Source organism: Morone saxatilis, unplaced genomic scaffold, assembly GCF_004916995.1.
Source record: "Morone saxatilis isolate NCDOM2014 unplaced genomic scaffold, NCSU_SB_2.0 Contig18, whole genome shotgun sequence".
Classification (NCBI taxonomy): domain Eukaryota; kingdom Metazoa; phylum Chordata; class Actinopteri; family Moronidae; genus Morone; species Morone saxatilis.
The window spans coordinates 13,921,381-13,939,249 of record NW_023339740.1 but is presented as its reverse complement, the minus strand read 5'-3'; the positions used below and the strand labels follow the sequence as shown (position 1 = coordinate 13,939,249).

Here is a 17,869-nt window from a genome sequence, read left to right as displayed (position 1 = left end):
TGTGTGTGTTTGTGTGTGTGTACGCGTGTTTTTTGCGTACTCGAGTGTACACATGTTCATGCAAGCTGCTTCCATTTCCTCCTTGATTGGATCTGAGAATAGGAAGTGGCACATGTGTCTCTCAGAGGGCCTCTGGTCTCGAGTCTAGATTGGCACATTTCTCAACACATAGCTGAGAAGAACAGGCGGCATCGGGCCGCCTCACGGCTGGTGTGTAGGCGGCTGAAGACAGTGGGAGGAAGAGTTTGAGATATGATGGAAATTAAAATTAATTAGATTATAGAATAAAGAGAGACTGAGGCCTTGGGGAGATGGAGAAACTATTTTGTTGTCTATGAGATAGCTGAGTATGTCAGGGAGTTCAATGTAGTGAGTGTAGTTTTGTTTCACTGAATACTGCAACAGGCTAGAGTTGCGAACTCAGCGCTTTTGTTGTTGTTTTTTCCCCTTTTCTAACCCTGTCCCTAAGCTTTTCTACCTCTGTTTTCTTACTTCCTTACTCATCTTGGCTTTAACACAAACCGCCTCATTACTTTTCTCCCTGTAAGTTTAGTGTATTTTATATAAGTGGGGAGATTGTGAGATTTCAGATGTCTCATTGTGTTATTTGTTTAAGTCTCAAATGTGCCTCAGGCTGCTGAGAGTGAGAAAAGAGACTGTGAGAAGTGTCAAGTCAGTGAGAAGTGATGTCTAATAGTGAGACGAGCCTTGCCTGCACAGCGGCCAATATTTATCAGCATGCTAAGGATTAAGCCCAAGCTATTCATGGGTCAGTCTGTCACCCAATGGGTCAGATATTGATTTATTCAACAGATCTGCTCCGAAGTGGGGACAGAAAGGACCAGAGGGCCAGCACATTATGAATTTAGTGGACAGATGAGCCTGACTTAAAGGAAAATCTTCTTGTGCTCTTTACAATGTATTATTGAACTTTCCCTTGGTGTGTTACTTAACTTTCTTTACATTCAACAGCAGCATAAGAATCGGTGAAATAATTGTCTCATTAAAGCGTGTGACATTCATTTTTCACACAGCAGAGCTGTTGCTTTATTCATTTTCCAGTGAATTGTCTAATTGTCTGCATGCCTGAAGGTTCAGGACAAAAGCTCCTCAGTAATTACACAAAGGCAGTCTATTTTGGACATTTTAAACAGCTTGTAATAGTGGTCACCCGATATGGGTTGTACAATGGCCAATATTTAGAAAGCGGGGCTGCTGATGGTCGAGATATAATCCTGATATCAAAACAAAGAAAAGTCGTGTACAATTCTATTCTAAAGAAAATTCAGGCATATGTTTACAGCAGGAGAGTTATAGTACACTGCTCGAAACCAAAACCTCGGGGTGGGGGGCTGGTTAACAACGTTCCACAGCAGCCACACTGACAAGGCTGCTGCAGATGAGTCTGAAGAAATGTTTTGTTCATCGGCCTCATGAGCACAAACATCGGGGGTGATTCGGATGATCTCAAAATGCCAAATAATCTATCACTAGCTTGTAAAAGCACATTTGCAAGAGGACTACATGAACATGCTGCAGGAGTAATATTAAAGAACTCACCCCTACTGAATGTGCACATAATATCTCAAAAACCTACAGTATGTAGATACAAGACAGTTGCCCTGCAAGGAAAACTGCTTGGAAACTGTTCAATTGGATTTTATTATGTTTCACTGGTATTTGGGTTATTATTCCCACAACTCTCATTAGGCTAAGCTATTACTGAGCACTTAGTATCAGCGAGAAAGAAATGGGAAAGAAAAGGGCATCTTCTTATTTAGTTATTTTGTTACTTATTATTAAATCTTCTTCAACTGGATTAGATTTACATTTAACATCCAAATGTGTCTTTCGTAATACACATTAAAATTACATTTCTCTTTCCCTCATCAAAACACCAATTTTCACTTCTTCCCCATCAGTGATAAAAAACTGAGCCTTTATTGATTTTTTTTTTTTATTTTTTTGGTTTTATTGCCCCAAATCTCAAAGTTTCTCCTTTCATAACATCAGAACATGTGAGGAAACTTGCAGGTCATTTTGGGCACTTTAACAAACCATGTAGGGTATCACAAAGAGCTAGCTGGGATTTCACTCTTTTACAAATCACGATGATACTCTTCTTATCGTCTCAACTCAGTACAGTTCAGCATATCTTCCTCCCATCAGCCGTTAGATCTAGCTTCTTCAGCCGTTCCTCTGCTAGTGGTCGTAAAACTATTTGCTGTGGCTGGTGAAGGCAGTTGTCATGCTGAGTGAAAGGAGGCGGAGCAGGGTGAGTAATTTGTGCGAGCTTATAGCGCTGATTGGAAAGGTCCAGGCCTAAACATCAACAGCGGCCCTGTGTTCTCAGCTAGCAGGGGCCCACACTGCTGCCTTTGTGCCTTTGCTCCCAGTCCCACCAGGATGGGTCACACTTGCTCCAAACACATGCACATTTATTCGCAGACAGAGTGAAAGCCTCAATACCAAGGGAGGCAAACCTTTCAGACAGTTAACATTTTTTAGCTTGATGAGGCCGTGGCTGCAGGATGATGATGATGATGACATAGGCACTGCAGGAAGATAAAGAAATAAGTTGATTGTTTTAAGCTGTTGATCCCGAGTCTTGACACAGAACAGGGGAAAGTACCTTTCATACTCTCCTTCCTTTATGTGTGGACTTGTCAGTTTCATCATGCTTCACTGAATAACGAAACTCTAGAGACGGTGTGAGCATGCCAGGAATTCTCACAGTAGAGCTGGCTGGCACACTTCTTCCTCTCGCCGGGTTTCATCTCTTTGCAAATGTGGGAGTCGATAAAGCTTTGTCATTTCTTCTCTCAGATCCTATTTCTGCAAAAGACAACTGAAATTCCTTATTAGGATGTAGGTTTCACAGCTAAACTGGAAAAGAAATAGTGTACATGTAACTGATGGTCCTGTTTCTAGGCTTGTTGACTAACCCAGCTTTCAGATGCTCATGTGTCAGATTTCAGTTTTGAGACCTCCAGTTTTTCAAGAAAGCTTCTCTGTGCTGATGGTTACTGCCCAGTTTGGAGCGTATGACACCTAAAGATCAATTAATCACCAAGGCTTTCTATGTCTGATAAAGCACAGATTAAAAAAACTGGTCCTCCTCAGTGAATAGTATATTAGTGTGGCATTAAAACACTAGCTGCTGTCCATGGCTGTAATTTCCACACACATTTGGTCTACTGCTGGATGATAAGATGCTTCAACTCATCTCCTTTGCTGGATAATTATATCTGAGCCCCCCCCCCCAAAAAAAAACAAAGCAAAAAAAAACCCACCTGTTTGAACAGTGGAAGCTGTCAGATTTCCCCTGGTATGACAATAATAATAATAATAATTGAATTTCATTCCCAGGTGGCCTTAAACAGCTACCTGCTCATCTCCAAACAAAGGTAGATACCCAATTACAGGTGTACTCAGAGTCCTAATGAAGTACCAAGTGGGTCCCATGTTGTCTATAAATACAAACAGGAGTCATTTCCTTTATCAGCTCTATAACAATTAAATGAATGAAACCACCATGTTCCCCAGGGCAACACCACACTTTGTTTTTAATATCTTACCTGACCCGAAGGGATCAATGTATTCTCTCCTTTTTTGCAATTAGCAGAGGTTCGCTTTAGTCTGTGGCCACCTGGGACTTGATTAAAGCTGTTTCTGTTTGCATATATCGATGTGCTGTGCGTAGGGAATGCATCCAAAAAGGACCTTACTCACTTACCGTGACTGTCATCTGACCTGATTGTGTCACTGTTAATGACACCCCCCACCTGTGACATCGTGGGGTCAGGCCCAGGCGCTGTCCTGCAGCAGCTGGACCCCAGTTAATCCTGCAGGCCCCTTCGGCACAGGTTCTCCTGGCACCCATCCCCTTGTTGGTTCCGCCTGTCTGCCAGTCACATTGTAACCCATCAGTAATCAGGCAATTTCCTGAGTCTTGCTGGGAGATTTACAAATTCCCTGCCGCTTTCTCCTAGTACTACATATCTGTACACGCACACAGATATGTGAGCAACCTACAGTCACATTTTTCTTCTTTTTGTCTGTTTTCTACACCTTTTGTATTCTATTGAGTTTGAAGGAATGGTGACAGACATACAGAAGCTAACTAATCTTATTTAAATGAAAGTGGAGACTGAAATGGAAGTTGTCTATTTTTCCTCCCTGTGCTTTTCTTTCTCTCCTCATTTTCTACTATGAGTCAAAGACAACCACAACTGTTGTACATGTTGCCCAGTTGCTAGGCATTGGGCAGTATTTATTTTCCTGCAGACTCAACTTTTCTTCATCTCCTGCTCTGCACAAGCAGTCCGTTTCCTCTGCATCTTGGTCAAATAGTTTAGTTTAATGCCCATGTCTTCCATTTAATCTTCATGTCAGTTCAGTTTATTTTTAGAAAGGATGTGCTACAGGTCAGTTTAAGTATATTTTAGGTTATGTCAAGTTTAAGATTAGTTCGTTTAAATGCTGTTAAATGTTGCTGAGAAAACCTGATGATGACTATGGTCTGTTCAGTCACCATTACTGTAGAGAGAAACTCTGCTTCTTCAGCGCTGAGTTATACAATTTTTTCCAAACAATCTTTGGAAAGTACCAGTATCAACAGAGCACATGGAAATGGTCTGTGTGTGTGTGTGTGTTCGTGCAGCTGTAGAGCCTCCATGCTCTAAAGGAAGATATGGTGATAATGCAGCATTAGCCTCAGATCAGACAAAGTGTGGTGGGTAATAGTTACAGAATCAGTGGTATTAGTCCGACTATGATCAGACCTTGAGTTCCTGCCACAGCTTTTCCCCACAGAACCACCAGCAACACAGGCTTGTGAGCGATTGACACTCGTATCACATCGCTAACCATGAAAAAGCATCCTCTACGATCCCTCAGCAGTCCTGATAAGTATGTGTGTGTGTTTCATTCACTTAAGTCACTTCACTTTATTAGTAGAAACAATGTGTGCCCCGTCCTGTAGGAATTCTGCAAACCGTCCTTTTAAAGTACAAGTGCTTGTTCAGTTGTTGGCAGCCCTTTACCGCCAGCTGGCAAGTATGAAATATTAAAGCGAAACAGTGCAGTGCAGGACTTGCCTCTGCATATGTGTATGTATATTGTTATATATATGTTTTTTAGAACTCAGTCATGTGCAGATATATTCATTATTATGCAGATTTCCACTGTATTATAAACAGTATTTTAAAATCAGATCATTTGAACTCCGGGCAGATTCCACATGCACATGCTAGAAAACTGAGAAAGTCTGCCAGGAGGTTAAGTGTATTTCCATCGTACAGTAAAGAGAGCTTCTACCTATTTGTTAATCAAAACAGCAGTGGCACCAAAGGTATGAGCCAAACTTCACTGCACATTTCTAACTGTTAGCAGCTTCAGGTTCACTGGACAAACTCCAAAGGGCATGTTTACTACTTTCAGGAGAGCATGTGCTTGTTGTGTGCTTGTGTAAGTGTGTGTATAAGTGTGTGTGTTTGTGTGTGGTGAGAGAGGCCTGCTAGTTCGGCCCTGGTCAGTCAGACTCGCATGGATGCACAGGTCTAGAAAGTATGTTCGGATAGTTTGCCTCCAGATTCCATATCTGCGACCGAGCCACAAAGGTTCTGTTGCTCTCTTCCAGATTAGTGCAAAATGATTAGTGTCCTTTATTAGTGCTTAACCCTCAGAGGCAATAGATACAGTTAAGGTTCAAGAAAGGGGTTAAGAAAAGGTTTTAAACCAATATTGTGGTTTTAACCAGCTTAAATAGAATGAAGCTCGTCTGTAATATGATTTATTCCTGGCCAAGTACTCCATCTGCATTCTGAAAAAATAACTGGATTTATATGGAATGCACACTGCTCACTTCCATTGAATCGGTCTGCTTCTTAGTTATTTCCCATTTTCGTCAGCAGGGAATCTGTTTACAGTTCCCTATTCACGCTCAAGGTATGCAGTGTTCCAGAGCGAGCATTTCTTTCTTTGCTTTTCCTCCTGCTTAACAATATGGCCCACAGACTGTACGGCAGATGGATGAGCGCTTCATCACAGTGTGATTTGCAAATTGCCTCGTGGGCAGAGTGGAGACTTCAGAGCTGTGAGGTGGATGTAAAATGAAGAATGTTGCAATGTGTTTGTATGTTTCAACAGAAAAATTACCCCTGACATTCACAACCTTTTTGTATTTGTTACATTTTTGGTCACGTACTCAGACTTAGTGCACAACAAGGTGCACGATGACACACCTTTGGACTGTCGGAATATGATATTGGTATAAACTGTCTTTATTTCAAGGCAAACTGGCACATCCGGCTCTATTAGCCAGTCTGAGCCCATACACCATGGTAGAGGCGTAGGAGCTGACAGCTGTCTGCGGAAACTATCTTGGCCCATTCCTACCCAGAGGCTTCACTGTGCATTTGCGTGCTGCATGCTGCGTAGTAGTGTATTTTGAGGGTCATCCCAGAAAGACTTAACCCCAGGCGAGTACGAGTGGAGAGTGCACTGACAGGCACCCCTGGGTGTGTGTGTGTGTGTGTGTAGTGTTAGATTCCTTGTGGCAGATGAGCTCTCTCTGGTCGCCTCAGGCTGTTCGCATAAACATAGCAGGGGATAAGACAAGCCCATATCCTGTCAGTGTAAGACGTTTCCATTAAAATGTTAACCGTGATAAAGTGACTTGAAATAAAAAGAGAAGAATAGGATGGCAGGTGTTTTTTGTTCCTTTTTGGAGGCTGAGAGTGGCCGGGATGTTTTCACTGTGAGATTAAGACACCCCCTTACCATTTGAATTCAGACTACAGATAAAACCAACTGAGTTATAAATACAGGGGCAGAATCCCTGTAGATATTCAGTAAGAGAGAACTGGAGAATGGTCCAGGATGAAAATGAGGGCTGAGATCTGTTGCAGAGCTGAAGCCAAGGCTGGGAGGTAAAGGGAGGGGAGCAAGACAAGGGTCCAGATGTGAGACTGCCTTGCTGGCTCCCTGTTTACATTTCTCAGCTAACGGGAGAGTATTTTTAACCTCTGCCTGTTTTTGTTCTCTCTGCAGGTGCTGGAGAGTCGGGGAAGAGCACCATTGTGAAGCAGATGAAGTGAGTGACTGCTCATTGTTTTGCTTTTCCTCCCATAATCTCTGACAAATTAATATATGTTTTACATGCAGCACATGCATTAGGAATATTTAAATACAGATGGTTCCCAACATTTATTTGAGGATCAGTACCTCTACTGCATAAAAATGAAGATTTATGGCAGCACATTCATTTGTGGGTATCAAAGCAACTGTGTGCACAATTTAATACCATGTTCACATTGGCTTCCATGCTCCCATGAATCATCATGTTTCATAAAGTGCATTTCTATCCACCTGTTTTTATCCGCATTTTCAATTTGCACATAAAAAAGACCTTAATGGAAACATTATTTATACACTTGGCATATCAATGAAAGCGGAATACGCGACTTAAAAGCATGTTTAAAGCATGTGACTTAAATGTTCATGGAGGCTTCTGCTTCACTGAATAGACTCAAATTTGCAGCAGACAGCAACATCAGGTTTATGTGGACCAATAAGGAGACTGTAACCTTTCTTAAAATAATACATGTAACAAAAATAAATGCCATATTTTCATCATATGATCCAGATCGTTTGTTTAAGGTTTGACTGGCCTGCTTTTACTAAAGTCATCTTGATGTTGATAATGACACCCTAATGCCAAACTACTACTTAGAGCCCAACCGATATATTGTTTGGCAGGTTTTGGCCTATTGAAGACATACAACTCTTTTTTTCTGGTATATAACGCTGTCTTTACTGTGACAGGACAAGAGAAGAGACATCTAAACTTATACCTAAACAAAATTGTCACGGATGGACACATTGTTGTTCTTTCACTGAAAACCCAGACTTAGTCAGGAAATCTAAAGGAAGCAGAATACAATAGTCCAATGTGCAAATTCAAGTAAACCAGATGCCAAATTAAGTCTTCTAGAGTAGTTTCTATTAGGAAACATCCTTTTTCACACACACACACACACACACACACACACACACACGGACTGGCAATATGTATCTTTATTTGCACTGCAGCTGATATTGTATATAGGGATGTCCTGTGATAAAAGCAATCTCCTAGCTAGCTGATATAATGATTAATGTTACCCGATACCTGTTGGGCAAATATCATTCTCAAGTATACAGCGGAATTTGGTTCTAAATAAATTGAAGGAAAGAAATTGGCAATGCATTTGCTAAATTATGGTTTATTTTATTTCACATTTACAATGCTGAGCAGAAATAGTTATTCAAGTACACAACGTCTGAGACTTTGAAGAGGCAGTGAGTCATATATGTCACTATGTAAACGCTTTGCTGATTGTTTCTGCTTCCAGCTGTAGGGTTTAACTGATTCTCTAAGGATGTTTTTAAAACAAAAATCTTGTAGGGAGAACTGTAATAGCTTCACAACGTGAAGATAAAGTGAGCTACTAAAAATTAGCTCTGGGAGGCTGTTCAAGAAGCAGTGAGACATGTCATGTAAACCACATCTCTTGGTTTGCTGAATGCTCCTTCTTCCAGCTGTACGGTTTAACTGATTCTCTAAGGATGTTTTTAACAAAAAAATCTTACAGGAAAAACTCTAATAACCTCACAACGTTAAGATGAGCAGACTTGCTTCAGGAGGATGTTATAAAATAAATAATTATATTTTTACTCGTTCTCGATACCCATCACTAACTATACCATGTCCACATGATGTGTTATAATGTTAGATTACAATAAAATAACAATTCGAATAGTGTTTTCTGAAACAAAGTTTGCAACGTGTTTCTAGTCAAAAATAACAGTATGGATTTAGTAAAAGTATTGTTTGTTTGAGGAGGGGAATCACTGTAGGCTTTCAGTCCTCTTGGCTGTGCCTCAGTGTTTCACAGTGGGCTCACTTGCAGTTTAATGAGGTCCCATTCAGCAATAATTCTAACAAATTTCCAGTTTTTCAATTTAAGAAAACGCTGACATGATCAGCAGCAGGCCCAAAAGATATGAGCAGGAAGGAGTACAAACATAAGAAAAACAATTTTTTGCCCTCTTCTGTACAGCCGAGGCTCTGATTACTGTTTGTTGAAGCATAAGTGAAACTGATGTGAATGAATGAAAGTTCCTAGTGTTCCTGTTTTGTGTTGCTGCACTGACTGGAAGCAATTTGATACATTTCTGTGATACATGGTTCTTTAAAATCCCCTCAGTTGTGTGCATCAATGAACACCTACAGGCTTGATGCTTTTGCTTTTGATGTCATTAACAAAAGCACGCATCACACAAAACATAAAAAGGAGTTTCTCCGAATTTCTCTGTATACATTTTTGTTTTAAATATGTTTCAAATTCCCCTATCTGTGTTGTAAAGGTCTATCAAGGCCTTTAACTGACACTAAAGTGAAAAGAGAACAACACTACTGTCTTCTCTTTGCTCACAGAGGAGTAGGAGTGAATCCTTTCAGCTACCTAAAAATAGAGAGCAAACCTAACTGACTCAAATGTAACCTCTCAGTCCCAGACTACACTCTAAATTTCTCTTGTCTTTTTTTGGAAGATGGACACACAATAGATTTCAGAGATACTATGTGTGGATTTTTCCTATTCTTAATTCTGACAAAACGGATAATTATGCAGCAAAAAATGTCACAGGAAACTGCTATAGTAATGATGGGGTTTCATTTTATGTAGTTTTGAAGTCCTTTTTAAGAAAAAATCAGAAAAAAAACACCTCCGGTTCACACTAGACAAAAAGGCATAATTCTGCTTGCAGAAATGTGACAGCCACAGGATATGACAGCATTAATGATGGGATTTCAATGTAATCCAGTTTTAGAGTTCTATTGAAAATGTCCGCCCTGGTTGACACTAGACGTGCAAGTTAATTTTAACACAGCAGTAATTAAATATTTAAATGAGAAGGAGGTGGCTCATAAGTTCATACAACATAATAAGCACTGTCAGTTCAGTTTGTCTGGTTCAGTTCAAAGGATATCTTCAAAGTGCTCAACTGATTTCAGTCAAATCTCATGGAGAGTTAGGCCAAGAATTAAGTTATTTGTTTCTAAATGTGTTCTGTAATGCTTACAGTATGTAACCAGTAACCACACAGGACACAACCATCTTAATCAACACAAGGTCTTGGTTTTATGGAAAACTAATATTTGGTAATATAATCTAAATAGTGTTTTTTAAAACAAACTCTGCAAAGTGCTTCTAGTCAAAAATAACAGTATGGATTTAGTAAAAGTATTGTTTGTTTGAGGAGGGGAATCACTGTAGGCTTTCAGTCCTCTTGGCTGTGCGCTCACAGTGTTTCACAGTGGGCTCACTTGCATTTTAATGAGGTCCCATTCAGCACATCACACAACCAATGAGCATCCTGGCTGTGTGGCTCTCGTCTCTGGGCTGTGACGGGCCAGGGGAGATGGTTTTGTTTGGTTTCCAGCCCAGCAGCTTCTTTCTCAGCCCCGTGCTTTTTCAACCACATGCCTCTTTCTCTCCGTCTCGTTCCACAGCTCCAAAAGCAAGTAAATATTTGTTTTAGTGTCCTCTAGCTGAGAGATACAAAAACGGCAGAATTTTCCCAGTGCAGCAACCCAGCAGTGATTTGTGATCACATATGCGCAAGATTCGATTGTCTTTGATAGATCTAATGAAATATTAGATATAACAACAAATGGACAACGTTTTCTCAGTGAGAGAAATATTTAGCAGGATAGCCTTTCTTTTACTTTCTTTTAACAGCTGATGGGCAAACAATAAATAAGCAAAACACATATCAGCTGTATCATCTCTAAAAGGGTGTAGGTTTGATTTCAAAAGTGGGGGTGGGGCACAATGAAGTGAGACCTTCTTCAACCACAAAAAGTCATTCCTGCTTATTCCTGCATTTGTATCAATCTGTCGATCTACCAAATAACTAATTATGATGGAATTGGTTGTTGTGCTTTCAATAATAATGTTAATGTAACAAAAAAAGAGCGAGAAATTAATAAATGAATGCGTTTTACTACATTGTCTTTGATTGATGCTCAGTTGTAGCATCTAGGAGTAGATTAATAGTGAATAAAAAGTTTCTTTTTAACTTGAAGAATATGCAGAAGTGTTGAAAGTACTTTTTTCAGTCCTGAGTAGTAAAGTAGTAGTTTTACACCATTATAATGTGTAGTCATATGTAATAATGTCAGTAGTATGTTTTATTGAAATTCAAATTCAAATAGTGATATTCTTTTTAACAAACTAGTCCTTTTCTCTCTTGCTCCTCCCCTCCCTACCTCTGGTTTCTGTCTCCAGGATTATTCACGAGGATGGATACTCAGAAGATGAGTGTAAGCAGTACAGAGCAGTTGTCTACAGCAACACAATCCAGTCCATTATGGCCATCATCAAAGCCATGGCCAACCTTAAGATCGACTATGAGGAACCTACTAGAGCGGTAGGTATCTGAAAGCCCAGCAGGAGAACCTCTCCAGCCAAGTGTAAATGTGCCTGTTTTTGTTTTACATGACTTTGTCCTACAGATAGTCATTAACAGTATATTAGTCTAATAAACAAATATTACAGATACTTAAATGACATGGCTTCAAGTGCCATATTGTTGTCATACTGTTTAATAGAAAGCTGTTAAAAGTATAGTGTAATATTGCTTCACTCAGGCCAGTGATATCATCTCTACTTATCACAACTCTGCCTCCATCCTAACCGCCCATATCTAGCCTTGAGGATTTCAGCCTGCAGAAATTATGCAGCTTAAGAATTTCTCTCGAGTGCAGTGTGACAGTTTCTACTTGGAAATCAACTCTGGGTAGCAGATGCTTAAGATGGACTCCTGCAGTGTCATGTTTTTTCTGCTTGTGTGTGTGTGTGTGTGTGTGTTAACGGAAACAGTAAGGAATTGCCTTTCAACGAGGCACCACCCAGGGAGATGATAAGATCACAGAAATAAAATTTAGGCATTACTCATGAGAGGAGAAAATTATGATTCCCTTTTCTATGCACTCATTGTCTCACAAATGTGATTCATGTATTCCATTCTTGCAGATCATTTGAAAGATCATTTTATACTGTAAGTATGTTTAGTTATAGAGGATGAATCAGTCTGTCAACTCCTTCATCAAAGTACATTTGAAAGGATTATGTTTGAAAATGCAGTGAAAAGGAGACAGCTGTGTGGCCATGCCTTTTGGACAGTCCGACAGCACCTAATACAGCATATTTCCACTCACAGTGCACGTTTCTCTTCCTATTAACTTACATCAGAGTGTGTAAATACTACATAAGGAAATCTGACCTGCCTGATTTTCAGACTGTCAATTTAGCTGAATTGCATTCATACTTGCATTCTTTCCAATTGTCACTCTCCCAAGCGACCTTCATTCCATAAGAGTTGGATAAACATGGTTTTATGTGGAAAGAGCTTTTTGACTGCCTGGTATATGTCACATGCTGGACAGATTACAGTATTTCAAGTTTATTTGAGTTCCACCTTCTCCCCCACTGCAATGGCCTACAGAGAGCTTTAAGCATCCTGGAACATTTCACAGATTTCAATTAAAAACACAATATTTGTCTCAGTCGGAAGCAACGCAGCCGGCGTTCAGCAATATTCTGAATCAGCGTGTGACTGCATCTCTTTATTTATATATAAGGAACAAACTGCTTTCATTTTACACACAACATAACAATTTCTGCAAACGTTTGGTAACCAAATAGTAGTTTGTACAATGCACACCTCTGCCAATGCCACGCCTAGATGACTGTATCAGACTAATTTAGATGTTGATGTTCTTCAATCTGGAATTAGTTGAATCATCACTTTTCTAGACTCTCTTTGGCTGTACCTCACAAAGTTACCTTTAGAACATGTAAGTTCTTTCATTTGTCTGTGGGATATTAATAGAGACCAAAGTTAGAAACTCCAGCTTCAGAAGTGCCCAGCCATAGCCAACTGCCATATGAATGTAATGTGACTAAATGCCCTTCAGGTTGACTGAAGGCCTGTTATTTGGGTCAGTCAAGGAGAGCGTAGGTGTCAGAAATCCCTGGTATTCTGACATCCATTTATAACAGCTTCTGCTATATCACAGGATTTTAATTACTACCACGTGGTACACAGTAAAGAGCTACTAACTTACTGTGACCTACAGCTGAAATGGAAGGCCAGGCAATGGTTAACTAATACATGAAAGCCTGCTCTCAGTAGATAACATCAAAAGTTTAGGTAAGCCCTTGAAAAACACAAAGGGTCAGAGTGGTGCGACGAAGGTGATGTAAGCTGTGGACGATGCCCTTCTCGTGCTCCCAGCGAGTATAGCTGCAACTCTACCTTTGATTGTTGACACATAAATCCACCAGTATCAATAGTCCATTTGCTTGGTGGCTGCCTGTGCCAGAACCTGTTCAGATGGCTGAGTCACAACTCAAATGTTTTCAATGCTGAAAAAGTGAATCTCAAGGTTGTGTGTGTGTGTGCAGGTGTTTGCACAGCAGTCCCACTAAAATGGATAGAACAAGAGAACAGCCCTTGTTGTTAAAGAAACGGTTACGGTTTAGTTGTGTCCATCAACAGTAATCTGCAATATTGAGCTGCTCCTGAACAAGACATTGATGACAAGAAACAAAGTTATTAATGCTAAACAGGCACAGCTAAATTCAGCTGTAGACTTTCAGTGAATGCCTCCCTGCTCACTTGATATGGGGATCTCTGGGTAATAAAGGCAAGTAAATACATGCAAATATTGATGTACTGTCTGCCATTTGACACATGTTTTTTTCAGGCCACTGCACCTCAATAGGTGGACTCATTACAGTGTAAAGTTTAGTGGTGGACGAGATGTACCAGGGCAAATTAGACCAATGATGACTTTTGGTCAAACTGTTGCTCACTCTTTAGTTTACTTCTCTGTGTCTCTTTTGTGTGGTCTGATTGGTCGAGAGAAAGCATATCTTCTTCCATTTGGCCATAAAACATGTTAAATCAGACTTGTGTGGAGGGCAGAGGGATACAGGAACTTTAAATTACATAACATTGGAAGAAAAATGCTGTTTTTCTTTCCATCGTGGAAACCAACAGTTTCCAGTGGTCGCAGCTCTTATCTGCAATTTCTAAGTTTAGCAGATTTAGATAGCTGTTTTTGAAAAGCACTAACTGGATACTCGCAACAACAGCAAGCTACAGTTTGTATGTTGACAAGCCAGCTTGCTGGCACTCACTATATTAGATTAATGTTTAGTCCATTGAATATATCCTCTGTTTTTGTTTAGTTTTCCTTTCTACTACTGGTTACGTTCCAAGAAAGCCTCCATCACAGTTAGCCATGAAGCCCAATGATGAGAACAATACTATATACATTATAAACATGATATATAGTAAAGCTGCATTATCATGCTCTTCAGCTTTAACCAGTGAAGAAAAATGATGAGGGTTAAATAATTTAATTTCTTTTTTAAAGAGACCTACTCTATCTAATGGTGTGTGTGTATTTTCTTGTCAGGATGATGCCCGCCAACTGTTTGCCCTGTCAGCAGCAGCAGAGGAGCAGGGCATCCTGCCAGAAGATCTGTCCAACGTCATCCAACGACTGTGGGCTGACGGCGGCGTCCAGAGCTGCTTCACACGGGCTCGAGAGTACCAGCTCAATGACTCCGCGGCCTAGTGAGTGCCTTAATAACATAAAATAACATGAAGGATATTGTGTGGATTATTGGGTTTGAAAATTATCCCTACAGCTTTCTCTAAAGTGAAAAGTTGGCCATGCAGCCATCTGTTACGTCAACACCATACTCTTCTCTACCATAATAGTTTAAAAAGTTTCCTCTGTGCTGGATCCAGTTTTATTGCTTCTCATATTGTTAATGTGGCACCACACTACATTTCTCTCCCTCACAGCACTGGCTGTGGAGAAGGCCCCCATAGAGAGCAGCTACAGTTATTAATAGTGAAGACATTACGGTTTTGTTTAACCAGTGGCTTTTACTTTTAAGTCTAGCCATGTTGCTAATCTGCAACAACATGGCAACCTCAGCCTCTCTCCTCATGTCTTAATTACCTAAATTACCCCTCATCTCTGAGTGCTCCATTTGTTGGCCGCATTGTTATAATGTTCCAGTATAATAACAGGGAGAGCATGAGGTAATTCTGAGAGGCTGCTGGTAAGAGGTGAGAGGTGGTTGTCACTCTGACCCTCGGGGATGCACTTCTGCTATGAAATGGGCGTCCAGAGAAAACAGAGAACCTTCAGTGTCGCTCAGCAGCAGCTGCATGCAAGCTGCAGCAGGAACTATCGGCACTAATTTCGGTTTAATAGGCAGGGCCTTTGGTAATACTATGACACCTCCAGAATGTGCTGCAAACTGTCAGGGGGAGTGTTAAATGTTCACAAATGATTGCTTTGCAGTCAAGGCGGTATTTAACTTACAGGGGGAGTGATATTGTTCTCTGTTTGTGTTGGCCAGTATAACCATAACTTCTCCATGTCTGCTCCACCGCTCTTGTTCAAGCCGGCCGACCTGGAAGCATACAGCCTCACATTTAGTAGCTTGGAGAGTGGACAATGTACGACGTTTCATCATGGCTTTGTAGGCCGCTGAGAGAGTCGGTTGCTATAAGAGAGGACTAAATGAGTCTGGCACTAGACCATAATCCATGTCTGAGCACCTGCTGAGAGCCAGAGAAAGGAAGGGGAAGATAAAGAGAGAGAAAGAGATGGCACAGCTCACATTAACAGAGACCTCCCTCTTCTCTCTCGCTGGTTTGATAGAAAGGCACATGTACTGTACACTCTGAAAAGAATGCACCCAGCCACTATTATCTGAGGAAACAAGACTAACCTTTTCACATGTCTGTGTGTGTATTAAAAATATATTGCTCTTTCCTTGCACGCTGGCATTAGACTGTACAAGTCTATATAAACAAATAGTGCTGGGCAGTATGACCAACATTTCTATCACAGTATTTGTTTAAGATTCTGGTGGTTTCACGGTATATCACTTTTTTTTGCAGGAATACATATAAATGTCATACTTAATGTCATCATGCATATACTGGAGGCTTTGATTATTATAGGGATTTCTTGGCCCCATAAAATAAAAATGTTATTGCGCAAAGTAGAACGTAGTAAAAACAGAATGTAAAAATAAAAAAAGATATGTCAACAATTTCAACATTGTTTCCTTTTCAGAACAAAATATTTAAAAATAGTTGTGTAAACAGTATAAACTGACATAAAACAACAAATCTCTTTTAAACCCATATAAAAAAGTACCATTATTTTGGCATTGATGATTCTCCATCACACTACAGTTGAGTACCTTTTTTTATTAGAGTGTAAGCTGACCAAATTCAATTAATCTTCAAGGCTTACAAACTCAATGGTCAAATCAAGCAGTGTTAGAATATCTGATGTGTGGACTACAAAAGCAGCCTAAACCTCTGTGGGGAGCAGGATTATGATTAAACTGTCAAACACGTGGCATGAAGTAGCGGTGCGGAGGCTCTAATATCTACACTCGGACTGTGGCTTGTATGGGATTACACTGAGCACCAACACTTTATTACACAACACAGTCTTTTTTTAATGCAGTTGAATATTGTGCTGAAAGATTGAGAAGATTGAAAATACTTTTGTGTGCCTCCAATGGTAACATTATATTTGTAAAAGTTGATTGTGGTCTTGTTTTTAGGGATTTTATAAGGCTTAAGGCATGCTGGACTGAAAAATCTGATTGCTTTATTTGGCATCTTTACACACACACACACACACACACACACACACATTGCTTCTCTTAAATAGATTCGGAACAGTGCGTAAAAACTGGCCAGATACATTGATAGAAAATAGAAAATGACATGGAGTTTTTAATAGAGTTAGTAATTAGAGTTTAAGTAGAGTTTAATTCTGAATTGGGTGCCGTGCCCTGGCTGTCTGCACTTGGTGATGTCTCTTATCACACCATATCAGAGGATTTAAACAAAAGTCACTGTCTTTTGTGTGTGTGCATGTAGCACCAGCATCTCAGTATCCCTTGGCAGGATTTAAGCTTTACATTACTGACTACACAACATAATTTTGTGATTGCTGACAAAGAAAATGTATCTTTCTGAAGATTTTAGAACAGTTCAGTCCTTCTTACATCTGGAACCCATGAGACCTCAAACAACCTACCCCTTATACCTTACCTGAACATAACATCTTAAGATCCATTCTCTCTGTGAGATTATAGGGCAGCAGTCTTAGTTTGATATATATTGTTTGTGTCTGTGTTCCCATCAGCTACCTTAATGACCTGGAGAGGATAGCCAAGCCAGATTACATCCCCACACAGCAAGATGTGCTGCGGACCCGAGTGAAGACCACTGGCATTGTGGAAACACATTTCACCTTCAAGGACCTGCACTTCAAGTAAGATCCCACTTCCAACGTTTTTTTTTTTCTCAGCAGCATTTTGTGAAACACTGTTCAGTGTTAAAGGTGCCATCACCACATTTCTTTCATTTCACCTGCAAATGGCCCCAACCTTCTAGTTTACTCATTTGGAGGGCCCCTTGAGCTGATCAACTGCTGTATTTAATAGTAAAACAAGTGGTAACAAGACATTACTAGGCTATTTGAACATAATAGTGCTTAGATGTTGAACAATTATGTGAAAGCAATCCAAAAAATAATAAAAAATGTGTTGAATGGTGTTGAATAACAACATTCATTTGAGGGCCAGCTGAGGACAGTTCATTTGTGTGTGTGCGTTTATGAGTCATGCATTTGTGTTTGTACTAAAAGTGTTATGTGTGTTTTCCAGCTTACAATGTTTCCCCTTTTCGGAAAGTCAGT

At 40.1% G+C, this 17,869-nt stretch overlaps 1 protein-coding gene across 1 annotated transcript in view; it reads left to right on the top strand.

Annotated features, from left to right (window-relative positions):
- Positions 1 to 17,466, top strand: part of LOC118328607 (guanine nucleotide-binding protein G(i) subunit alpha-2-like) — a 49,273-nt gene extending 31,807 nt beyond the window's left edge. The window contains exons 2-5 of the mRNA XM_035662397.1: positions 7,054 to 7,096; positions 11,337 to 11,478; positions 14,537 to 14,697; positions 17,315 to 17,466. Of these exons, the coding sequence (XP_035518290.1) occupies positions 7,054 to 7,096; positions 11,337 to 11,478; positions 14,537 to 14,697; positions 17,315 to 17,447 (479 nt within the window). The 3' untranslated portion in view covers positions 17,448 to 17,466. The remainder of the gene's footprint in view (positions 1 to 7,053; positions 7,097 to 11,336; positions 11,479 to 14,536; positions 14,698 to 17,314) is intronic.
- The last annotated feature ends 403 nt before the right edge of the window (positions 17,467 to 17,869 follow it).